This window comes from Scyliorhinus torazame, chromosome 1 (assembly GCF_047496885.1).
Source record: "Scyliorhinus torazame isolate Kashiwa2021f chromosome 1, sScyTor2.1, whole genome shotgun sequence".
NCBI lineage: Eukaryota > Metazoa > Chordata > Chondrichthyes > Carcharhiniformes > Scyliorhinidae > Scyliorhinus > Scyliorhinus torazame.
Genome location: NC_092707.1, coordinates 131,264,131 through 131,286,949, shown reverse-complemented (window position 1 = coordinate 131,286,949; position 22,819 = coordinate 131,264,131). Strand labels below are relative to the sequence as shown.

Sequence of the window (22,819 nt, the reverse complement as noted above, 5' to 3'; positions counted from 1 at the left end):
CAATAAGTTCATTAAAAATTGAAGCTAATATATTTCACTGGCCAATATAAATAACAAAAAAGGTTGACGTTGTTTACCTTGAGTGGTACCACTGCTGTCTGAACCATATTTCTGAAGCGGCCAACTGAAGGGTCAACATCCTCTGAAAAGGGAATGGTTGAGAATTACCACCACCATTACCACATTAAAAACTTGCATATATTTAGCATATTTGAGAGCTCGGGCCTTATAAGAGGGTGCTCACAGATAATTAATTACTTTTCAAATGTAGTCAATTGGTTTTTTAGGAAAATGTGGCAGTCAATTTGTTCTGCAAAACCACAATGAGAATGACTGGTTAATGTCGTTTTTGGTTGGAGGACAAATGTTGGCATGGAGGGCAGAAGAATTCCTTGATCTTCTTCGAATCGTGCCACAGGAACTTTACGTCCACTCGAACAGCAAGCATTACTCAGTTTGACGTTTTGTTCCCCCCCCCCCGCCACAAAACAACCAGGAACATCTGACAATGCAGCACTCCCTTAGGGCTGTACTGAGATGTTGGACGATATGATGTGCTTAGGTCCTTGGAGTTGGGTTTAAACTCAATCTTCTGACTCAAAGGTCACCATTCAGCCAAGTTATTTTCGTCTCATGTAGAGCATGATCTTTCAGTGGTGCTGTCATTTCTGCACCTCCACGTACACATTACTTTAGTAAAATGCGTCTATTTCCAGATGTACTTGTTCAAACAACTAAACAATTGTCGAACTACATCGATATTCATGCAATTTTTGAATTACAAGAAAAAAATAGCAGCTTGCAAGTCTAGAATTTTGCCTAATTCCAAAATATGGTATTTGAATACGAAGGATTTCCTTTACAGTAGTTCACAAAGATTTTATTTGTTCAAGGGAAGTGGGCATCGCTGGCAAGACCACCATTTGTTGTCCATCCCTAATTGCCCTTGAACTGAGTGACTTGTTCAGCCATTTCAGAAGGCAGTTAAGAGTCTACAACATTGTTGTAAATCTGGAGTCCAATGTAGGCCAGACCAGGTAAGGATGGCAGATTTCCTTTCCTAAAGAACATTAGGGTTTTTCCGATAATCATCATGGTCATCATTAGACTTTTAACTTCAGAGGGGGCTGGTTTAGCTCAGTTGGCTGGACAGCTGGTTTGTGATGCAGAACAAGGCCAACAGCGTGGGTTCAGTTCCCGTACTGGCTGAGGTTATTCATGATGTCCCCGCATTCCCAACATTGCTCCTCGCCTGAGGTATGGTAATCCTCAAGTTAAATCATCACCAGTCATCTCTCCCCCTCAAGGGGAAAGCAGCCTATGGCTCTACGGGACAATCAGGGACTCTGGCACCTTTACTTCTATGGCAATGGCAGAATGACCTGACACAGTACATCACATTCAGAGCACCCACCTTGCTCAGCACCGAAGGCTGTGAAGATCATTTGCCAAATTTGCAAGTTGCAAATCATTATTTCAAATAAAAAATTTACATGAAGTTTAAAGATGGTCATACCTGGATTTATGATCTCTTCATCATCACTAAATGATACTCGGTAGCTCTTTCTTTTACGTTTTGGCCTCTGGATCTCCAGATTACCTTCTTCAATTGTCAGTGTAGATATTCTTTTGTTATGAGCGGTGTTAAATTCTGTCAAATTCTAAGGGGAGGGAAGGATAACATTTCACAGATGCATCTTTCCACTTTAACTTGCTCTGGCAGTCTTCATATCAAAATGCTTGACCAATAAACTGATAAAAATATTGCTCCCACGGGAACCTCCGGTGGTGGCATATAGGGAGTAGTCGCACACGAGGTGGTTCCCGCCTGGGCACTTTATATTTTAGCCTTTATCGCCCAGTTTTGCAGGAGTGTTTGCGTTAAAACTCAACTAATCCGATGAGATAAGGTTCCCACACAGGAGAAATACCCAGAAGGTTCAGGTCAAAGAAGCCAGCAAGTGAAGAGTTGCCATTGGATGTGGAAGCCTCTTGAGGCTCTTCTGCTGAGAAAATGACGGAGGCTGCTGCCGCGACTCAGGTCACTTCACTGACCGCCGAGATGCTTAGACATCTTGGCAACAGAATTTAAGAAACAGCGCCAGGCTGTCTCAGAGAATTCTATGAACATGGGTGAAGGCTAGCCACCTTTTAGCACACCAACTGAGGCACAGGCTGCCTTCTGGGAGATTGTGCAGGTAAGGGACTCGGGTGGCAGGTTAGTTTCCACCCATTGAAGGTTAATGCTACGTTTGAAGCCTTTTTATCGAAGTCTGTCCAGGTCGGAGCACCCGGAGAAGAGGTTGCCCCGATGCAGCTTTTGGAAGGGCTGTCCTTACCGGTGGAGAGGGAGAGAAGGGAGGAGTTGGAATTCCCATTAGGCCCTAAGGATGTTATGAAATGCAGTCAGGTAAAGTTCCGGGTCCAGATGGATTTCCCATAGAGTTCTACAAGAAATTTGCGGGACACTGTTATTGGACATTTTTGATGATTCCTTGTCCCGGGGGGGTATTGCGGGTTACAATGGCGCAGATTTCCCCCCCCCGATTTTGAAGAAGGATAAGGATCCTCCAGAATGTGGGTTGTTTCGGCCTATCTCGTTGTTGAATGCTAATGCTAAATTGCTGGCTAAAGTGTTGGCAATGCTGTTGGGAGTCCTGACTTCCAGGGCAGATTTCGGAAGAACAGACCGATTTTGTCACGGGTCGGCAGCTGTCAGCCAATATACGTCTATTATTAAATATCGTCCTTTCACCTTCTCCTACGCCCGATCCAGAGGCGATAGTTGCAATGGACACCGAAGAAGCGTTTAATAGAGTAGAGTGTGGGGATCTAATTGAGATTCTTGGGAGGTTTGGTTTCGGGCCCAAGTTTATATCTTGGATTTGTTTGTTGTATAGGGCTACAACCGCTAGTGTTCGCACAAACGACTCGAGCTCAGGTTACTTTCAGTTGAACAGGGGTACGAGGCAGGGTTGTCCATTGTCTCGGTTTCTGTTTGCTTTAGCAATTGAACCACTGGCCATGGTGTTAAGATCTTCCACTGAGTGGATGGGTTAAAGTGGGGAGGGAGGGAGGGAGCATAGGGTGTTCTTGTATGCATATGATCTGCTTCTTTATATCATGGACCCAGTCTCCACCATGGGTGAGATATTGCCTCCTTCTTGGGGTACAAGTTGAATTTGGATAACAGCAAATATTTTCTGGTGAATCTCGCAGGGAGGGGAGCTGATCTGAGGAAGTTGCCTTTTCGTCTTGCCAGATCTAGCTTTCGTTATCTGGGAATCTAGATGGCCAAGGATTGGGGCTCGCTTCAAAAATTAAATTATGCAAAGCTCGTTAATGGGGTTAGAACTGATTTGCAGAAATGGGGTAACATCCCCCTGTTGTTGGCAGGCAGGGTTCAGACGGGTAAATTGAATGTCCTTCCGAGGTTATATTTATTTTTCAGTGTCTCCCCAATTTTTCTCCCCAAATCATTCTTTGTTAGAATCAACAAAACCATAGCTTTCTTCATTTAAACAGACCTCCCCCTCCACCCCGTTTAGACTCGAAGTTCAGGTCACGGGGGAAGGAGGGGCTGGTAAGGTTTGGGAACCTGTTTGAGGAGGGTAGGTTTGATGGATTTGAGTTGTTGGATGCCAACTCCTGAGGTCTAATTTATTCAGGTATTTCCAGATGCACGATTTCTTGCATAAGGAGATCTCTTAATTTCCCTTGGCACCATCGCTTTCCCCAAATAGGATCTTATCTCTGGCCGAGGTGGGTGAGGGAAAGATTTTGGACATTTGTGGTCAGATCCAGTCGGCGGAGCAGGCTCTGTTGGATGAGGTGAAGTAGGAGGGTGAGCTGGGTCTGGCATTTGATTGGGGGGGGGGGGGGGGGGGGGGTTGAAGTGAGGGTCTTGACTGGGTCAACTCAACCTCCTCCTGTGCCAGACTCAGGTTGATTTAGTTCAAGGTGGTGCACAGGGCACATCTGACCAAGACGCAGATGTTTTTCTCAGGAGTGGAGGATAGGTGTGAACGTTGTTCTTGGGGACTAGCAAATCCTATTATTCTGATCGTGTCCTAAGCATGTAGATTTCTGGATCTCCTTCTTCAACACCATGTCAGAGATTCTTGATATTGAGCTGGAGCCTTGTCCGGTGGTGGCCATTTTGGGGGTTTCGGACTCACCGGTGCTGCAGATGGGGGTGAAGGCGGGTGTCCTCGCCTTTGCCTCATTGACAGCCCAGAGGCGAGTTCTGCTGGGGTGGAGATATCCTACTCCACCCAGTACCTTGGTTTCTTTGGGTGATCTAAGGGAGTTCCTATATCTAGAGAAGGTCAAGTACACCATTAGAGGGTCGGTAGAAGGGTTCTACTCGATATGACAGCTATTCATTTCCTTTTTCAGCAAGTTAGTCACCCTTGGCTGTTACGTGGGGTTATTAGTCTTTTTTTAAGTTACATGTTGAAGGGTTGAGTTTATTGGGGTTGATAATTCTTGATTATGTTATTCATGTATTGTACCTTTATATATTTGTTCTTTAGTGTGGATTTACTTGAAATAATAAAACATTTTCGCAATAAAAAGCATAGCTCCCACTTCTAGTATGAATTGTCATACTAGAATGAATTCTGTTCCCATGATTGTAAGACCATACCATTAAATTCCCCTCTCTCTTTGACAGGTTAGGAAATACAAAGGATAAAGAAACTGGCTGATATTTTTAAAAATAGGTCGAAGATCAGGTTGGTAGACAAAATTGTATATTTAGAGTGACAATTTTATGACAATTCTACTATAGCGTTTGAAATAGCAGGTTACAAAGTTGCGGTTCGGGGTGGCAGTGGTTAGCACTACTGCCCCATGGTGGCGAGGACCTGGGTTCGATCCCAGGCCCGGGTCACTGTCTGTGTGGAGTTTGCAGATTCTCCCAGTGTCTGTGTGGGTCTCACCCCCTACAACCCAAAGATATGCAGACTAGGTGAATTGGCCACGCTAAATTGCCCTTTAATTGGAAAAAAAGGTACTCAATTTTTTATTTTTTTTAAAAGTGTAAAAATAAAAAAGTTCCGGTCTTCATCATAGCTAATAATATTCAGCACTACACAATAATATCAAACCAATGTCACCAAACGAGGTATATATTTTTTAAAATCTAAAACTCCACTCACTCCTACAAAAACCCAGTCGATGGTTGTATGAATTTTTAATGTACTTCCTTCAACTATGTAGCTCAGCACTTACATCTAGTTCGGTCTCCTCTTCAGGCAAACCCAGCAATCCTTTCAGTTCATCATCTTCCGCCGCATTTTCGTCACCCTTGATGGCGGATGGCATTGTCTGTGGTTTTTCCCGTAGCGTGTACGCTCGTGTTGAGGCGCCAAATGACAACGTGGAATCTATGGGAACCTGCTGTGGTTTGTGGGGCTCCAAGCGAAGATGTCCCAGGTACGTACCATGAGCTGCAAGAGTAATTACTCACTTAGCTAAGTAAGCCAATTAAATAATTGATGCAAAGTAATAATAATAATCTTTATTGTCACAAGCAAGCTTACATTAACACTGCAATGAAGTTACTGTGAAAAGCCCCTCGGCGCCACATTTTGACCCCTTTTCGGGTACAGAGGGAGAATTGAGGTCCAAATTACCTAACAGCGCGTCTTTCGGGACTTGTGGGAGGAAACCAGAGCGCCCGGAGGAAACCCACGCAGACACGGAGAGAACATGCAGATTCCACACAGACAGTGTCCCAAGCCGGGAATCGAACCTGGGACCCTGGAGCTGTGAAGCAACAGTGCTACCCACTGTGCTACCGTGCTGCTTAGCTGGTTAGTTTAACACTCAAGCAATTCAAAGCACAGCATCCTTCAGCATAAACTTTTACCTTTGACTATGCCAGCTTCAAAGTTTTTATGTCACCCTATTTATCCACCTCTTTAATATACCAATTTAGAAACATTACTATATCAAGTCAATTATGATAGGAAGAAAGAAAAAAACGTATTGTAATACTGTTTTTTGGGGATGAGCAATAAATGCTGCCTAGTTAATGATGTCCACATCACATGAAAGAATTAAAAGGAAAGTAGCACGAAAAGAAGAGATATGGAACTGCGTTGAGGTTGAAACCAACAATTTCAGGAACAGAAGGGTTGTTGGAACTAATACTGCGATACAAAGCAACCAGCCCTGACAACACACATTCATCAGCGCAAAATACATTGTTTGATTGAAAAGTGACAAATACAGCTCATGAAAAACAAACAAGCAACATATGCCAAAATTCCAAACCCTCAAGGTATCGCAACAAGGAAAATGCCTAATGTGAACCCTGTGCAAGGATAAGCAGGCAAAGCATCTTAAACTACAGGATCTCAAGATATCACCGCAAAGAAAATGTTCAAAATGATTTAAAGTGACAAAGTGGTTGGGTGTGGCGGGGGAAACAGCTTAACACGTTTATAAAGGAGAACCAGTGGACATTCTGGGAATTAATCTTTATTAGTGTCACAAGTAGGCCCACATTAACACTGAAATGAAGTTACTCTGAAAATACCCCAGTTGTCACACTATGGCTCCTGTTCTGGTACACTGAGGGAGAATCCAGAATGTCCAATTCCCCTAACAAGTAACGTTTTTTGGGACTTGTGGGAGGAAACCAGAGCACCCGGAGGAAACCCCGCAGACACGGGGAGAACGTGCAGACTCCGCACTGACAGTGATCCAAGCCGAGCATCGAACCCGGGTCCTTGGTGCTGTGAAGCAACAGCGGTAACCACTGCGCCATCGTGCAAATTTTGATCATGGTTCTAATTGCCATACTGGACAAGGAAAATCAGTGCTTTGTGCATTCACTTTCAAACAGCATTCGAAAAGACAGTAAATTTGAACTGAACAGCTAAGGCAGAGAGTTTAGAATAGGGAGTTGGGAGCAGGATAGACAACAAACTCAAACAGAAACTAAAAGACGGTCATAAACAGAAATGTTCAAACTGGTGGGGGGTTGCAGCTCAAGCATTCCAAGTCTTGGGTGCGTCAGTTGCTTGCAATGTAGTTTGAGAAACCTACTCTGGGGCTGCTCACAGTAATTCAGCAATTGCAGCTTCACAAGTACAAGAATAGGAGTCAGATGGACTCGAAACGTTTTGCTCTCCACAGATACTGTCAGACCGGCTGAGTCTTTCCAGCATTTCCTGTTTTTATTTCAGATTTCCAGCAGCCATCATATTTTGCTTTTACATAATATTTCTATCTTTATAGATCATGCAAAGCGTAATGTACCATTCTTCTGAAGTGTAGATACACGCTCATTAAAGTTACATTTACTTGCTGTTACTTAAAGAATGGGTTAATCCACATAGAGCTCAATTAGAATTTGCAAAAATATTGCCCATTCCTGGAATTCCTTTATAATGTTCGTTTGAGTGAGACACTTAAGCGTAAAAAGACATTTTAGCTTAATACTGGTGTGATGGACAAAAAAATAGGTACTGGATTTATTGCTTTTATAATAGCTTGAAAAAAAACAAACTTGAATCTGCCATTCCAAAACAAGCTCAAACTTTTTAGCCAGTTTGAGAGCACTACTTGCAATTGAAAATTGTTCTTAATAACCTACATCAGAAACAGAAAATCTAGTCTTTTTCCTTCGTAATCAAGGTTTGAAGCCAATATTACAAAATCACTGTCTGGAAACCAACAGGCCTTTTTAGTGGGAGCATAGCTCAAAGAAATTGTCAAAGGCACAAGTTTTGCAATTCTAAAAAGTAGGGTTACAGAGTTACATTACACAAGAGAAGACCATTCAGCCAATCAAGTCTGTGCTGGACTTTTGAAAGAGTTATGCAATTAGTCCCACTCCCCAGCTTTTACTCTAGCCCAGCAAATGTTTCCCATGTGAACACAAGACTTTTACGCCAAAGTTCAGTACCTCTATCATTTACCTGTATCCATTTACAAGAGGCTTGAAGTTAGCAGTTAATTGGTCTGGAGTTTGGATTCCAAATTCTCAAATTCATAACAAATAATCCTATTTTAACCATGGCCTACTCACTGAGCTCACAACTATAAATGCCAATGATGCTGTCATATGTTTAGAGGCAGGCAACCATGATTTGCTGACATTTAAAATGCAGAGAAAGAGTGGTGAACTTGTGAAATCTTATTTATTTTGTTGATCTCATCAATAAACAAACGAGAATGACTGAGGCTCACCGTTAACTTGTCATTTAACGTAGCCTCAAATGTGTTCACGTTGAAATTCTGTTCCTTAAACCCGACATCTGGAAACATTTTCCATAAAATACTTGCATCACACAATATATAGCACTTACTGCTGTTCAGATCTATGATGAAAACTCTTTTCAAATGCTTGTGATAGACCAATGCAGCGTGGACTCTTGAACATGACTGATGGTCAATGGTAAAATCACAAATGTCAGGGTTTCTTCCAAAGAGGTAGTATTTTTTCTCATCAATGATGAGTTTCTAGAGAAAAAGTACCAATTTATAATTATGATTTGTATTATTTAACTGTTTTCCATTACTAATTCAGTTCACAACAATAAAGTCAGAAAAACAATACCACGGTAACAAGTGACAAAATATTAAAACTCTTTGTTCAAAGACAGATGAGAGTTGCTGGCAGAGAATTAATAAAAGTTGACAACCTCTGCATTCTTCAAGTACAACAATTTTTAAGCCTCAAGGTATTTTCTAATACAAATTTATTGGCAATTTAGGAAAACATTAGCATGTTAAAAAAAACAGCAATTAGCGGCAAGGAAGAGCTATGTCATGAGTTGCGAGCCGCCACAAATTGGCAGATAATTTGTTCTGCTCTGTCATTAACTTTGTAGCAATGGGACCTCATCAACAATCATCCCAAAGTCAAGACATGGCTGGTTTTGAATCTTAAATTTGAATGAAACCCACTGTAGAAAGTTATGACTGCTATTTGATGATGCAAGGACGATTAATAATTTATATTCCTGCAATGTAATTCAACATTGGCGACCCAAAAGGAAACAATTGAAATTGTGGAGTCTCGCTCCAGCTGGCAGTAAATTGTGCCTAGAGATTTTTAAATCTTTGTATTTTTTTCTTGTTTCTTCCTTTGTCTTTTTCTTCCCACTTTTAATCTCATCTTTCTTTCTCTATTTAATTTGACTTTAACTCTCCATAGGTTCTTCACTGTTGTCCGTTCTGTTTCTTTCTCTATCCTTAAATTTCATTGGTTAAGGATACAAGATTATTGTTTCAGTCAAAATCATAGAATTGTTATGGCACAGGAGGCCGCCATTTAGCCCATTGTGTCTGCACCAGCTCTCCAAACAAGCACCACAACTAAGTGGCGTTCCCCTGCCTTTCACCCAGACCGCTACACATTGTTTCTACTCAAATGATCATCCAATGCACTCCTGAATGCCTTGATTGAACCTGCCTCCACCACACTTCCAGGCAGTGGATTCTAGACCAGAATCACTCATTGTGTGAAAAGGCTTTTTCTCACATCACACTTGCTTCTTTTGCAAATAAATCTAAATCTATGCCCACTTGTTCTTGATCCTTTTTCAGTGAGAACAGTTTCTTCCTATCTATTTTGTTCAGCCCCCTCATGATTTTGAACAACGCTGTTATGGGCCAGGGTTTAGAGAACCCCAAAGTGTATCATGGAGTTCACCTGACCCTCAACATTTAATAGATTATGGTATGGGGAGCACACGGCCCACTCTTCAGGTGTGGTACAGCAGAAATGGAAAAGTATTTTTTGAAACAAAAACAATGTTTATTCTATGAACTCAAGTTAACCTTTTTAAAACATAGTGAACATCTCAGCAACCATTAATTCAAATACAACCCCCAAAGAATACAACACTAAGTAATCCTTTAAGCGTTCTTTTTAACATCCATAAGACTTAAAACACCTTTTACCGGAAGCACATTAGGTTAAAGTCACTACTGAAAACATGTATAATTCTGACTTCACCAAATGATCAATAGTCTTTTGATGGCAGAGAGAACAGCAGTACACCTGCTGGGTCTGTCTTCAGCTCCAACACTGAAAATGAAACTATAAAACACACTGCAGCAAACAGCCTAAAACGAAAGTAAACATCTGACAGACAGCCCAGTTTCACCCACTCTGACATCACTGCAGTAGTAAACACCCATTTCTTAAAAGTACTCACTACAGATATTTATATACACACACCCATTTATTAAAGGTATTCTCACATGACACCTCCCCCCAAGAAAAAAAAAACATCAACTTCAAGATGGTTACATTTTTCATCTTTTCACAATCCTTTAAGAAATGCACACAGTAAATATACTTTTTGTTAAAAAAAAACACACGCAAACAGGTATAATAATATGGTCCTTTTTCCCCCCTTCTTCCAACAAATGGAATCCTTCTCGATTGACAGTGTCTTTGAACAAGAGACTGTTTTTCCTCTGCACGATCCGTCCATTTCTTTACGCTTCGGCATTTCTCTTTAAAGTCAGATACTAGTTCAATCTGATCACAGAGTCTCTTGTAATTCTCCAACACAGGAGCATTGGTTATCACAGCTTTCAGGCAGTCAAATACATGTTGAAAGTCCGCTGTCCACTGAAATTTTCGACGTTTCTTCAGCAAGTCCATCAGTGGAGCAATCACACTACAAAACGTTTGCACAAATGTTTGATCAAATCCACTCATGCCAAGAAATCGCATTATTTCCCTTCGTCTTGAGGGTATCGGACACTCCTCAATAACTGTTGGTTTCACATCCCGTGGGACCATTCGACCCTGTCCGTTTGTATGGCCAAGGAAAGTGACTTGGGCTTTTCCAAATTCACTTTTGGCTAGGTTTATCACCAAACCCGCCTCCTGAAGTCGATCGAATAACTCCATCAGATGTTTCAAATGTTCTGTCCATGTCTGGATGAAAATTACCAGATCGTCAACGTCTCCTGCACAATTGGGTAATCCTGAAACGACTTTATTAGTTAACCGTTGAAATGTGGCTAGGGCGTTTTTCATGCCAAATGGCATAACTTTGAATTGGTATATACCACCTGGAGTCACTAAAGCTGAAATCTCCTTCGCCCTTTCGGATAAAGGTACCTGCCAGTAACCTTTAAGTAAATCAGGTTTGGAAATAAAAGTTGATTGTTCCACTTTCTCAATACAATCCTACAAACGTGGGATAGGATAAGAGTCCGTTCTTATAACTGTATTTACCTTTCTATAGTCCACACACAACTGTTGGGTACCATCTGGTTTTGGTACCATCACTATGGGTGAGCTCCATTGGCTGCAACCCACTTCAATTATGCCATTTTTAAGCATACTCTCAATCGCTTTGTTAACCTGTGCCAATTTTAAAGGGTTAAGTATGTATGGATGTTGTTTGATTGGAACAGTATTTCACACATCTCCATCATGTGTAGCCATTTTAGTACTTCCCAATTTATCTCTACAAACTTGCCCATGTGATATCAATAACTCTTTCAGGTCAGTTCGTTTTTCCTCTGGAAGGTAACTGAACAATTTATCCCAATTTTTAAGAACATCCTCGTTTTCCAATTTAATTTGAGGTATGTCAAATTCACAGTCATCTGGATTTGGTTCATCACTGTGTTCGATTCATTAAAACCTCCTTTTGCTCTCCTTCCCTTTCAAAGTACCTTTTAAGCATATTCACATGACATACTCGGTGAGTCTTCCTTCTATCTGGTGTTTTACCACATAATTCACCTCACTTAATTTCCTTTTAATCTGATAAGGTCCACAAAACCTTGCTTTTAAAGGTTCACCTACCACTGGTAACAATACTAAAACTTTATCTCCATGGCAAAACTACGAACTTTGGATTTCTTGTCCATGACCTGTTTTATCACATTTTGTGCAACTTTCAAATGTTGTCTAGCCAATTCACCTGCTCTATTTAATCGTTCCCTAAAATTTGACATGTAATCCAATAATGTACTTTTTGATTTCTCGCTCACCAATTTTTCCTTAATCAATTTAAGTGGTCCTCTTACCTCATGACCAAACATTAGTTCAAAAAAACTAAATTTGGCTGACTCATTAGGTGCATCCCTAATTGCAAACAGTATGAATGGAATTCCTTTATCCCAATCCTCTGGATAATCTTGACAAGCCCTCAACATTGTCTTTAATCTCTGATGTCACCTTTCTAAAGCTCCCTGCAATTCTGGATGGTATGCAGTTGATTTAAATTGGTTTATTCCTAAGCTAACCATAACTTCTTTGAATAACCTTGAGGTAAAATTCGATCCTAGATCCGATTGTATTTCTGTGGGTAGTCCATATCTCCTAAAAAATTTAAGTAACTCCTCCACAATCTTTTTAGCTGTAATATTACATACTGGAATGGCCTCTGGAAACCTAGTAGACACATCCATTATAGTCAAAAGATATTGATTCCCACTTTTTGTTTCAGGAAGGGGTCCTACACAATCAATTAGGACCCTTGGAAAAGGTTCCTCAAATGCTGGAATGGGTATTAAGGGCCCTGGTTTTATCACTGCTTGAGGTTTCCCTATCACTTGACATGTGTGACATGATTGACAAAATTTAACTACATCTTTATGTAGTCCAGGCCAATAAAAATGTTTCTGGATTTTAGCTTGAGTTTTCATTATTCCCAAATGACCTCCCACTGGTACCTCATGTGCAACTCGCAACACCTCCTTTCTATACCCTACCTGCAGTACTACTCGATGAACCTCTGCCCACATTTCATCCGCCTGCATACGTAAAGGTCTCCATTTTCTCATCAAGACATCACTTTTACGGTAATAACACTCTGGTATACACTCAGATTCCTCTTCCATGTATGCTTTCTGATACATCTGTTTTATTTCTACATTTTTCTGTTGTAACTCCGCCAATTTTCCTGAACTAAAAATATACGCCTCGTCCTCCACTTGTTCTTGTTCTTTTTCAACCATCTGATCAAAAATAGTTTCTGATAATTGCACTTCAACTTCATCTTCACTCTTGTCTTAACCTGTGACTTTGCGACCTTGTTACTACACAATCCGGAAAAATCCCAGGATATTCGTCCTTCAACATTTCAGTTGTCTTATTTTCCACTGGCTTATCAACCACAGTAGGCATCACTCCCACCTGCGATCCAGTTATATCATTACCCAAGATAAACTGTATTCCTGGACAAGATAGTTTCTCTATTACTCCTACTATCACTTCACCACTCTTCACTGGACTTTCCAACCATACCTTATATAATTGAACACTACTCCTCCCACCCTGAATTCCACATATTACCACCTTTTCTGGCAACATTCTTCCCAAACTACATAACACCTTATCTCTTACCATTAAAGATTGACTAGCTCCCGTATCTCTTAAAATTGTGACTTTACCTGCTCCTCCTGATACACATGAGTAAACTTTCCCACACAAGTAAATTCTTTAAAGAGATCTGGCACCTTCTTATCAATCACCTCTTTATCAGGCTGTACAATCTTTTGCACCTCCTGCCCTTCACTTGGGTTTTCCTTGACCACTTTAACAAACCCCACTGTCTTATCCTGCCACATCAGCCTTCTCTGTGACTTTACATGGCCTAGTTTATTACAGTGAAAACATTTGAAACTTTTCATGTCTCTTCCACCCTCCTGGATTTCTTTTTTAATCTGAGGTACACTCTCCTTATTATCTCCCATCAGATCACCTTTACTTTTACCACTTGAGTATTTCTCATGTCCCCAGTTTCTATCCCTCACCGGCTGAAACTGATGTCGGAAACCAAGCTTTGATTTATGAACTAATTCATAATCATCTGCCATTTCTGCTGCTAATCTCGCAGTTTTAACCCTCTGCTCTTCCACACGAGTTCTCACTACATCAGGAATTGAATTTTTAAACTCCTCTAAAAGTAGAATTTCTCTGAGAGCTTCATACGTTTTATCTATTTTCAAAGCCCTTATCCACCTATTAAAATTACTCTGTTTGATCCTTTCAAATTCCATGTATGTTTGACCAAATTCTTTCCTTAAATTTCTAAACCTTTGTCTGTGGGCTTCAGGCACTAGTTCATATGCACCAAGATGGATTTTTTCACCTCCTCATACGTCCCAGATACCTCCTTCGGTAGTGATGCAAACACTTCACTAGCTCTTCCTACCAGCTTTGTTTGAATCAGTAATACCCACATGTCCTGTGGCCATTTCATTTGTTTAACCACCTTCTCAAATGAAATGAAAAAGGCTTCTACCTCCTTCTCGTCAAACCTTGGCAATGCTTGGACATATTTAAATAGATTCCCACCAAGCCTTCGGCTATGACGCTCTTTTCACTATCCTCATCACTATCCACCAACTGACCGTTTCCCTTTACGTCTGCCAATTTTAACTGACTGGCATATTTCATGGCCATTTTCTGAAGTTCAAACTCTCTCTTTTTATCCTTTTCCCTGATCTGTATCTCCCTTTCTCTTTCTTTTTGTTCTGCTAGGGCTATCCTTTCTTCTCTCTTTTTCTTTTTCCTCTCTCTCTCTCTTTCTTTCCGCTCTATCTCTTTCTCTTCCTTTTTCCGCTCTCTCTCTCTCTCTTTTTCTCTTTCGTATTCAAGCTGGTTTAATTCTCTCTCATGTTCCATTCGTTTAAGTTGTAATTGAATTTTTGCCATTTCCAATGAGTCAAACTGTATCTCAGGCAACTTTAAATGCTTAGCCACCGCCATAATTACCTCATCTTTTCGCATTTTGTCAGGTAATGTTAACTGTAATGTTTTTGCCAAATCTAACAGTCTGCTTTTAGTCTCTGTCCGTAAGGTACTGCGTGTGGCCATCTCCATCCCCAAAAACTTCTGAGCCTCTGAAAGAGCCATTGCCGACAACACACTCCCCACTTAAACTAAAATACCACACCTGAAAAGCAACCACAATATGCTCACCCCTCCCTGTCTTTAAGTTCACTAAGTCAATTCAATAGATAGACTTTTATCCCCCTCGAGCCCCCAATTATTATGAGCCAGGGTTTAGAGAACCCCAAAGTGTATCATGAAGTTCACCTGACCCACAACTTTTAATAGATTGTGGTATGGGGAGCACACGGCCCACTCTACAAGTGTGGTACAGAAGAAATGAAAAAGTATTTTTTAAAGGAAAACAATGTTTATTCTATGAACTCAAGTTAACCTTTTTAAAACATAGTGAACATCTCAGCAACTATTAATTCAAACGCAACCCCCAAAGAATACAACACTAGGTAATTCTGAATTCACCAAATGATCAATAGTCTTTTGATGGCAGAGAGAACAGCAGTACACCTGCTTGGTCTGGCTTCAGCTCCAACACTGAAAAACGAAACTAAAACACACCCTGCAGCAAACAGCCTAAAACGAAAGTAAAAAGCTGACAGAGAGCCCAGCTCTATCCGCTGACATCACTGCAGTAGTAAACACACTGCAGTAGTAAACACCCATTTCTTAAAGGTACTCTCACTACAGATATTTATATATGCACCCATTTCTTAAAGGTACTCTCACATGACAATGTTATCAAATCTCCTCTCAGCCGCCTTCTTTCCAAGTAGAACAGTCCCAACCTCTCCAATCTATCCGCACAACTGAAGCTTCTCATCCCTGGAACCATTCTTGTAAACCTCGCCTGCACTCTCTCCAATATGTTCACATCCTTCCTATAGTGTGGCACCCTGAACTGCTCACAATATTCTAGCTGAGGTCCAACTAATGCTTTATACAAGTTCAGTATAACCTTTTTGCTCTTTTACTCTATGCCCCTATTAATAAAGCCCAGAATATTATATGTTTTATTAACTGTTCTCTCCACCTGTCCTGTCACCTTCAATAATCTGTGCACATATACACCCAGGTCTCTCTGATCCAGCACCCCTTTAAGAATTTGATTAATAATAATAATAATAATAATAATAATAATAATCGCTTATTGTCACAAGTAGGCTTCAATGAAGTTACTGTGAAAAGCCCCTAGTCGCCACATTCCTGCGCCTGTTCGGGAGGCTGGTACGGGAATTGAACCCACGCTGCTTGCCTTGTTTTGCTTAACAAGCCAGTGATTTAGCCCAGTGTGCTAAACCAGCCCCAGTTATATTACATCGCCATGTTGTTCCTAACAAAATGCATCACCTCTCACTTCTCCACATTGAATTTTAGCTGCCACCTATTTGCCCACTCCACCAACTTGTCTATGTCCTTGTGTTATTCGCAAAATTTGAAACTGACCCCTGCACACCAAGAACTAGATCATTATTACTCTGTTGAGTTCCAATACCAACCCCTGGGGAACTCCACTACAAACCTTCCTCTAGCCCAAAAAATACATTGACCATTACAGTCTGCTTCCTGTTATTAAGCCAATTGTGTATTCACATTGCTGTCCCTTTTATTCCATGAGCTATAACATTTCTCAAGTTTGTGTGGCACTAAGTCCATGCATATAACATCAATAGCATTACTCTCATCGACCTTCTCAAAAAAACACCAGCAAGTTAGTTAAACACGATTTCTCCTTTAGAAATCCAAGCTGGCTCTTCCTAATCAACCCACATTTTTTCATGTGACTACTAATTCTGTCCTGAACAATTGCTTCTAGAACCTTCCCCACTACTGATGTTAAACAACCAAACTACTACGGATATTAAACTGACTAGCCTGCAATTGCTGGGGCTATCCTTACAATCTTTTTGAACAATTTTCCTCTGCTGATACCTGACCTACCTAATTTCTAAGAACCAGGTCCAACAGTGCATTCTTTCTTGTTGGACTAGACACAATTTCCCTGAACACCATCTCAGAGAATTTGCCCCTCTCCACCTTTTACCCTGCCATTCTCCTGCTCTACATTCGGGTAATTAAAGTCTCCTATTATAACTACTCTCAATGTTTACAAATTTGTTATTCTACATTCTTCTGACTAGTTGGCAGTCTATAGATTACACAGAGAAACGTAATTGTAACATTTTTGTTCCTTAGTTCGGTCATTCACCAAGGTACCAGATGTCTCATTTATCATTAACAAATCTGCACTTCCAGCAAAAACCGTTGGAGCTGAAGAATGAAGAAAACAATGCAGGATACGCCATGAAATGCCTCACTCCTTCGCTTTATGGGCCATTAATTCTAACAATAAATATAAACTAGAGATTTCTAACAGTGCAGGAGTGCTGTACCTCTGAGTTATAACTCAGTGTTTCTCTGCACACTGAGCTAATATGCTCACGGTTTTTTTTTTTTGATATAGCACCACTTGGACCCAGCGGTCACAGATTGTCTCAGATCTATAACAGAGCTGTGACATCGACAGCCAGGTTAGTATCTGGTGCATCCCCCCTACATTATCTTTCATACAAAATGTCATGCATTGTAGTAACCCAGCAAAGCGCAACATTTAAAAAGATGGCTGAAACAGGTTAAACTGAGCAATCTGATAATGACACATTCTATGATCCTAACAACTTGCATTTGTGTAACATCTTTTGAGAAATATCCAAAAATACTTCACGGAGGCAAAATCAAAAATGGATGCCGAAACAAAATGGAGATATGAGCAAGACTGACCAATAAGGAGAGTCTTAAAGGACAGGAGGGAGATGGAAAGGGAGTGAGAGAGATCTTTGGCAAGGGAATCCCAGAACAGGGATTTTAGACAGCTGCAGGTGCACACACTAATGATAAGGCCAAGGGAGGAGGGAGTACAAGAGGCGAGAGACATTTGAAAGTATAGGGCGATGGAGGCAAACTCATGAAGGGATTTAAACATGAAGAGAATATCCAGTGCATTACCTAAACTGGTTTACAAATAAAGTGGCTGAAAAGTAGATAATTTAGTCAGATATTCAATCACCTTATTAACCACAGTAAAATATTCAGCTTCACAATTTATACTTCAAACATGAATGATGCTTTGAACAGTAACCCTGTTTATGAATGCATCTGATTTCTTCCCTAGCGTTTGCCAAGCATTCCCATCAGACTCAATTATTAGTACAATTGCATTGCTATTCCTGTGCAGCAATTATGAAGAAGCATGAAATGTCAATTTCCACATTTCTTTCCCAAAGAAAAATACAACACAAAATGTTCACCTCTACTAGCTTGTCTCCTTTCACAACATCTAAATGAAGTCCTGGCGGAGGTTTTCCTGCCCTGAAATTAGAAAACGCTCGTTAGCATGTAACTATATGTATATTAAAGTGGTCACAGCACATTTTGTCTAAAATCTTGGTAGACTGAAAAAGTCTTCAAATACAAAATCAAATTCTCACAAGTGCAATCAAATCTTTTATACCAAATGACTTGAGTCACTCAGAGCAGATCTGTACTAAGGACTTGAAGGAAATTATGAAATGAAAGACCTGAATGTGCAAATAGTATCGCCTAAAGATCTCTTGAAACATTTTGGATTCTAGATTTGTCTATTTTGCTTTTCTTATTACGAATTACATCTTTCAACCTCTCCCAAATGTGGCATCCCTGTAATCTAGATTATGCTATAATTGAAGCCACTTCATTCCTGGATTAAACAGATTTTAATTTATTTATACGAGGATATCTTTAAATGTTAACAACCAAACTACTTCTGAAGTTGGTCACAGTTGTAATGCAGAAAATGCTGAGGCCATTTGTGTAAAGCAAGTTCCAACAAACAGCAAAGAAATAAAGGAAAAAAACATGATTGTTTAAGGTGCTGGTTCGGTGATAAATGTTGGCCGGAACACCAGAAAAACCTTTCTTCAAAATGTGCCATGAGATTCTTTTTACATCCACCTGGCAGATGGGTTTCAGTTTAATTTTTCATTTGGGAGGCAGCACTGCTAAATGTACAGCACATCCTCGCTACTGACTCTGAAAGCGGTGATCTCTTCACCTTTCTTGACAATGCCATAATTTGGGTTTCTTGCAACAATAGGATATATTTAGGTTAGGTACTAGTCCGAGTTAAATTAGATGTACCACAGCAGCAACTTCATTCTTAACCATAAGTCTTAACCATAAGTCTTAACCATATGTACCGTGGTGAGATTTAAAAAAAAATTCTCGCAGATGCCAATCTAGCATTTCACAATGTAGCAGACAAGGGCATAAATATCTTGAGAATATTTACATTGTGTCAAGTGCCCCTTAACAAACCATAACCTTAAACAACCCCAAATGCGGGCGAGTGTTGCTGCTATCCATACATTCAGTGCCAGTTATGGTTGTTAGAAACTTGCCAATAATTTATTTTGTCCAGAAGGACCTTTTGTTGGCTGAAATGAACAATTGAAATCACAGTTTACAAGAAACCAATCACAAACTACAAAAGGACAACCTTGCAATAACTAAAATCTGCAGTGCACAGGCAACATTTTACTCGAGATGTTGATTGACTCAATATCTTTCCATATTAGCATTTTATTAACAAGATCAGTTCTGTCACGAGAATTTCTACAGAACAGCATGGTGAACATATGCAAAATTCATACTGTGCACACATGAACTGGAATATATACATAGGTCAAATATAGATTCTACCCATAGAAGAAGGGCTTTTCTAGAAAGAGCATTTGGAGTACAGTACTAGGATGAAGTGCTGGTGGTGGCTCATCTGGTGATTTAGCAGATGATCAGTTACGACTAATATAAAAAGTCATTTAACATCAATCGGAATTTTTCTACCAGATATTGGGACCACCGCTTTAAATAAATTTACTGACCACAGAGTTGGGTAAAGGTAATGCTTAGTTAACATGGATAATTCTATTATCAATTTTCTTTTGTTTTATGTTGAAGTATATCCCAGTAATGGAATATTTACTGTAGGCACTCCCTCTCTTTCTCAACAATGGGGCACGAGGAGGTGATGTAGATCAGCAAAGGCAGGTATGATGGGATAGCGGTACTTAATGCAGCTGAAATTACAGCAACACAACGCAGGTAGCAGAGTTTCGCAAGAGCTGAGGTTCCTAAAAGACAGATGGGAGGCCAGCCAGGAGTAGATGATGAGGGGTCAGCAGCAGAGTGCTGAAGCAATGAAGGAGACAGGTGATGTTAAGTGGGAGTTGACAACCTTTGTGATGGAGAGGAAAAAGGGGTTGGAAGAACAAAGAACAATACAGCACAGGAACAGGCCCTTCAGCCATCCAAGCCTGCGGCGATCACGTGTCCCATCTAGACCAACCGCCTAGATCCTTCTATACCCCATCTGTTCATGTGCCTATCCAGGTAAGTCTTAAAGGTCGCTAACGTTAGGCAGCACGGTGGCGCAGTGGGTTAGCCCTGCGGCCTCACGGCGCCGAGGCCCCAGGTTCGATCCCGGCTCTGGGGCACTGTCCGTGTGGAGTTTGCACATTCTCCCCGTGTTTGCATGGATTTCGCCCCCACAACCAAAGATGTGTAGGGTAAGTGGATTGGCAACGCTAAATTGCTCCTAAACCACCTCACTTTGCAGTGCATTCCAGGCCACCACCACCCTGTGTAAAAAAACCTCCCCCGCACATCTCCACTGAACCTTTCCCCCCTCACCTTGAACCTGTGCCCCCTTGTAATTGTCATTTTCCCCTTGGAAAAAGCCTCCAACTATTCACCATATCTATACCCAGAATAATTTTAAAAACTTCTATCAGGTCGCCCCTCAGCCTCCGTTTCTCTAGGGAGAATAATCCCAGTTCATTCAATCTCTCCTTATAGCTAATACCTTCCAGACCAGGCAACATCCTGGTAAACCTTTTCTGCACTCTCTCCAAAGCCTCCACGTCCTTCTGGTATTGCGGTGACCAGAATTGGACACAGTATTCCAAATGTGGCCTAACCAACCTATATAACTGTAACATAATTTTGAAGCTTTTGTACTCAATATCCCGTCCTATGAAAGCAAGCATGCCATACGCTTTCTTTACAACCGTTTTCACCTGTGCTACCACTTTTAAGGATCTGTGGACCTATACGCCTCATTGGTCCTGATGGATCTGCCATTTATTTTATAGCTCCCACTTGAATTGGATCTACCAAAATGCATCACCTCGCATTTGTCCAGGTTAAATTCCATCTGCCATTTCTCTGCCCAATTTTGCAGCCTATCTATATCCTGTTGTATTCTCTGACAATCTTCATCACTATCTGCAACTCCTGCAATCTTAGTATCACCCACAAACCTGCTAATCAGACCCGCTACATTTTCTTCCAAGTCATTTATATGAAGCCAAGCTCAGGGTTGAATAGGCTGTATAGGTAACACCCCAGACAATGGCTGCAGAACAGGGATAGAGTTAGTGGCTGAGGTAGAATTCTTAGGTGAATGACTTAATCTTCCCAATATTTAATTTTTCTTTTTTTTTCTAAATAAATCTTTTTTTCCAATTAAGGGGCAATTTAGCATGGCCAATCTACCTACCCTGTGCATTTTTTGGGTTGTGGGGGTGAGACCCACGCAGACAGGGGGAGAATTTGCAAACTCCACATGACAGTGACCCGGGGATGGGATCGGACCCGGGTCCTCGGCGCCGTGAGGCAGCAGTTACCATGCCGCCCCTTCTTCCCAATATTTAAAAGGGGGAAAAATTACAATTCATGTAGGGCTGGATGTCAACATAGAAGCAGTGCAGGAATTGAAAGAGGTATCAATGTGTCATAGGTTCATAGAGCTTTACAGCATAGATGGCCCTTTGGCCCACCGCATCTGTGCCTGCCATCAAGCACCGTATATTCTAATCCTATTTTCCAACCTTGTATGCTATGGCACTGAGAGCTCATCCCAGGAGGGTTTCTGCCTCTACCACCCTTTCACGTTTTTCGATGACGTTGAAAACGAGGACAGCGACAGTGCAGGCGAGGAAGTGGGAACAAAGGATCATTTCTTCAGGAATTTTTTTAGAGAAAAAGGTGACGCGGCAAGAAAAGCCATTTTTATAGATGCTCTAGCTACACAATTGGATTGCTAGAAGTGCAAGCAAGCAAGAGCAGTTCAACTGAGCTGGACATCAGAAGTGGTATGGTCAGCCATGTCAAAGACCAAAAAAGGGATATTGCATTCGCCAGCCCAGAATCTTCTACAGCAGAAAATCACAGGCTTGCGAGTGCAGCTGTGGAAAACTGCAGCCAACCTATGATTGCACTCCATTAAACAATCAGGTATCTGCAATACGTAGAGGGACATGACTAACAATCAAAAAAGGGAGCAGAATGGCAAATAGTGTAAAAGTGATCATTCCCACAGTACCACCCAGTTTCAGCACCTGAGCTCTTTCTGAATGAAGTTTTAACTGGTCCCACGGCAGCTCTAAAGTAATCTGGCACAATCAAAGTGCACCGCTTAATTTTGGCACTACATAATCCAATTCAGCAAACTATCATTGCAGATTGGGATACATTTCAACAATTTACATCTGTACAGGACCCCACAGAGTGCCCCAAAGCTCAGAGCTATCAAATCCCATTAATTCCTGGACACATTCTGATTTAAAACTGACACGTGATGTGGAATGCTGGAGTGGGTGTGCCCATCTGCTTATAAATCTTTGCCCCATTTTGTTCAATAGCAAAATCTTCCAATTTCCACTGCAAATCATTCCAAACCCTTGTTCCATCTCCCTGAAGCTCATGCGCAGGGAGTGGAAGAGAAGGAGAAGCAGGTCAGAGGAGAGGAGGGAAAGGGAGAAGAACACAGGGGGACGTGGACTCGGATTGGGCCTGTGGATGGATTGACAGGATGCTGGGCTCCATCGGGAGATGTGGAATATTGGGGCCTAAATAAGAGGTGGGAGAAATGAGGGAGGTAGGGCTTAACACCTGGAAGGGGAAGGGGGGGGGGGGGGGAAGTGTGTGTGTGTA

General features: G+C 41.2%; 1 protein-coding gene and 1 non-coding gene across 3 annotated transcripts in view; both read right to left on the bottom strand.

The window, feature by feature from the left end:
• Window positions 1–22,819, bottom strand: part of ppp1r8a (protein phosphatase 1, regulatory subunit 8a) — a 61,807-nt gene that overhangs the window by 5,822 nt on the left and 33,166 nt on the right. The window contains exons 2-6 of one of the 2 annotated variants that reach the window (XM_072500830.1): window positions 18,097–18,157; window positions 8,325–8,478; window positions 5,236–5,453; window positions 1,517–1,661; window positions 78–142 (exon numbers count right to left, since the gene is read on the bottom strand). In XM_072500830.1, the coding sequence (XP_072356931.1) occupies window positions 78–142; window positions 1,517–1,661; window positions 5,236–5,453; window positions 8,325–8,478; window positions 18,097–18,157 (643 nt within the window). Of the gene's footprint in view, window positions 1–77; window positions 143–1,516; window positions 1,662–5,235; window positions 5,454–8,205; window positions 8,479–18,096; window positions 18,158–22,819 lie in introns of those variants that run through there. The other variant, XM_072500831.1, reaches the window with a different exon arrangement.
• On the bottom strand, window positions 17,174–17,336 carry LOC140430783 (small Cajal body-specific RNA 1). Its single transcript, XR_011949545.1, has one exon.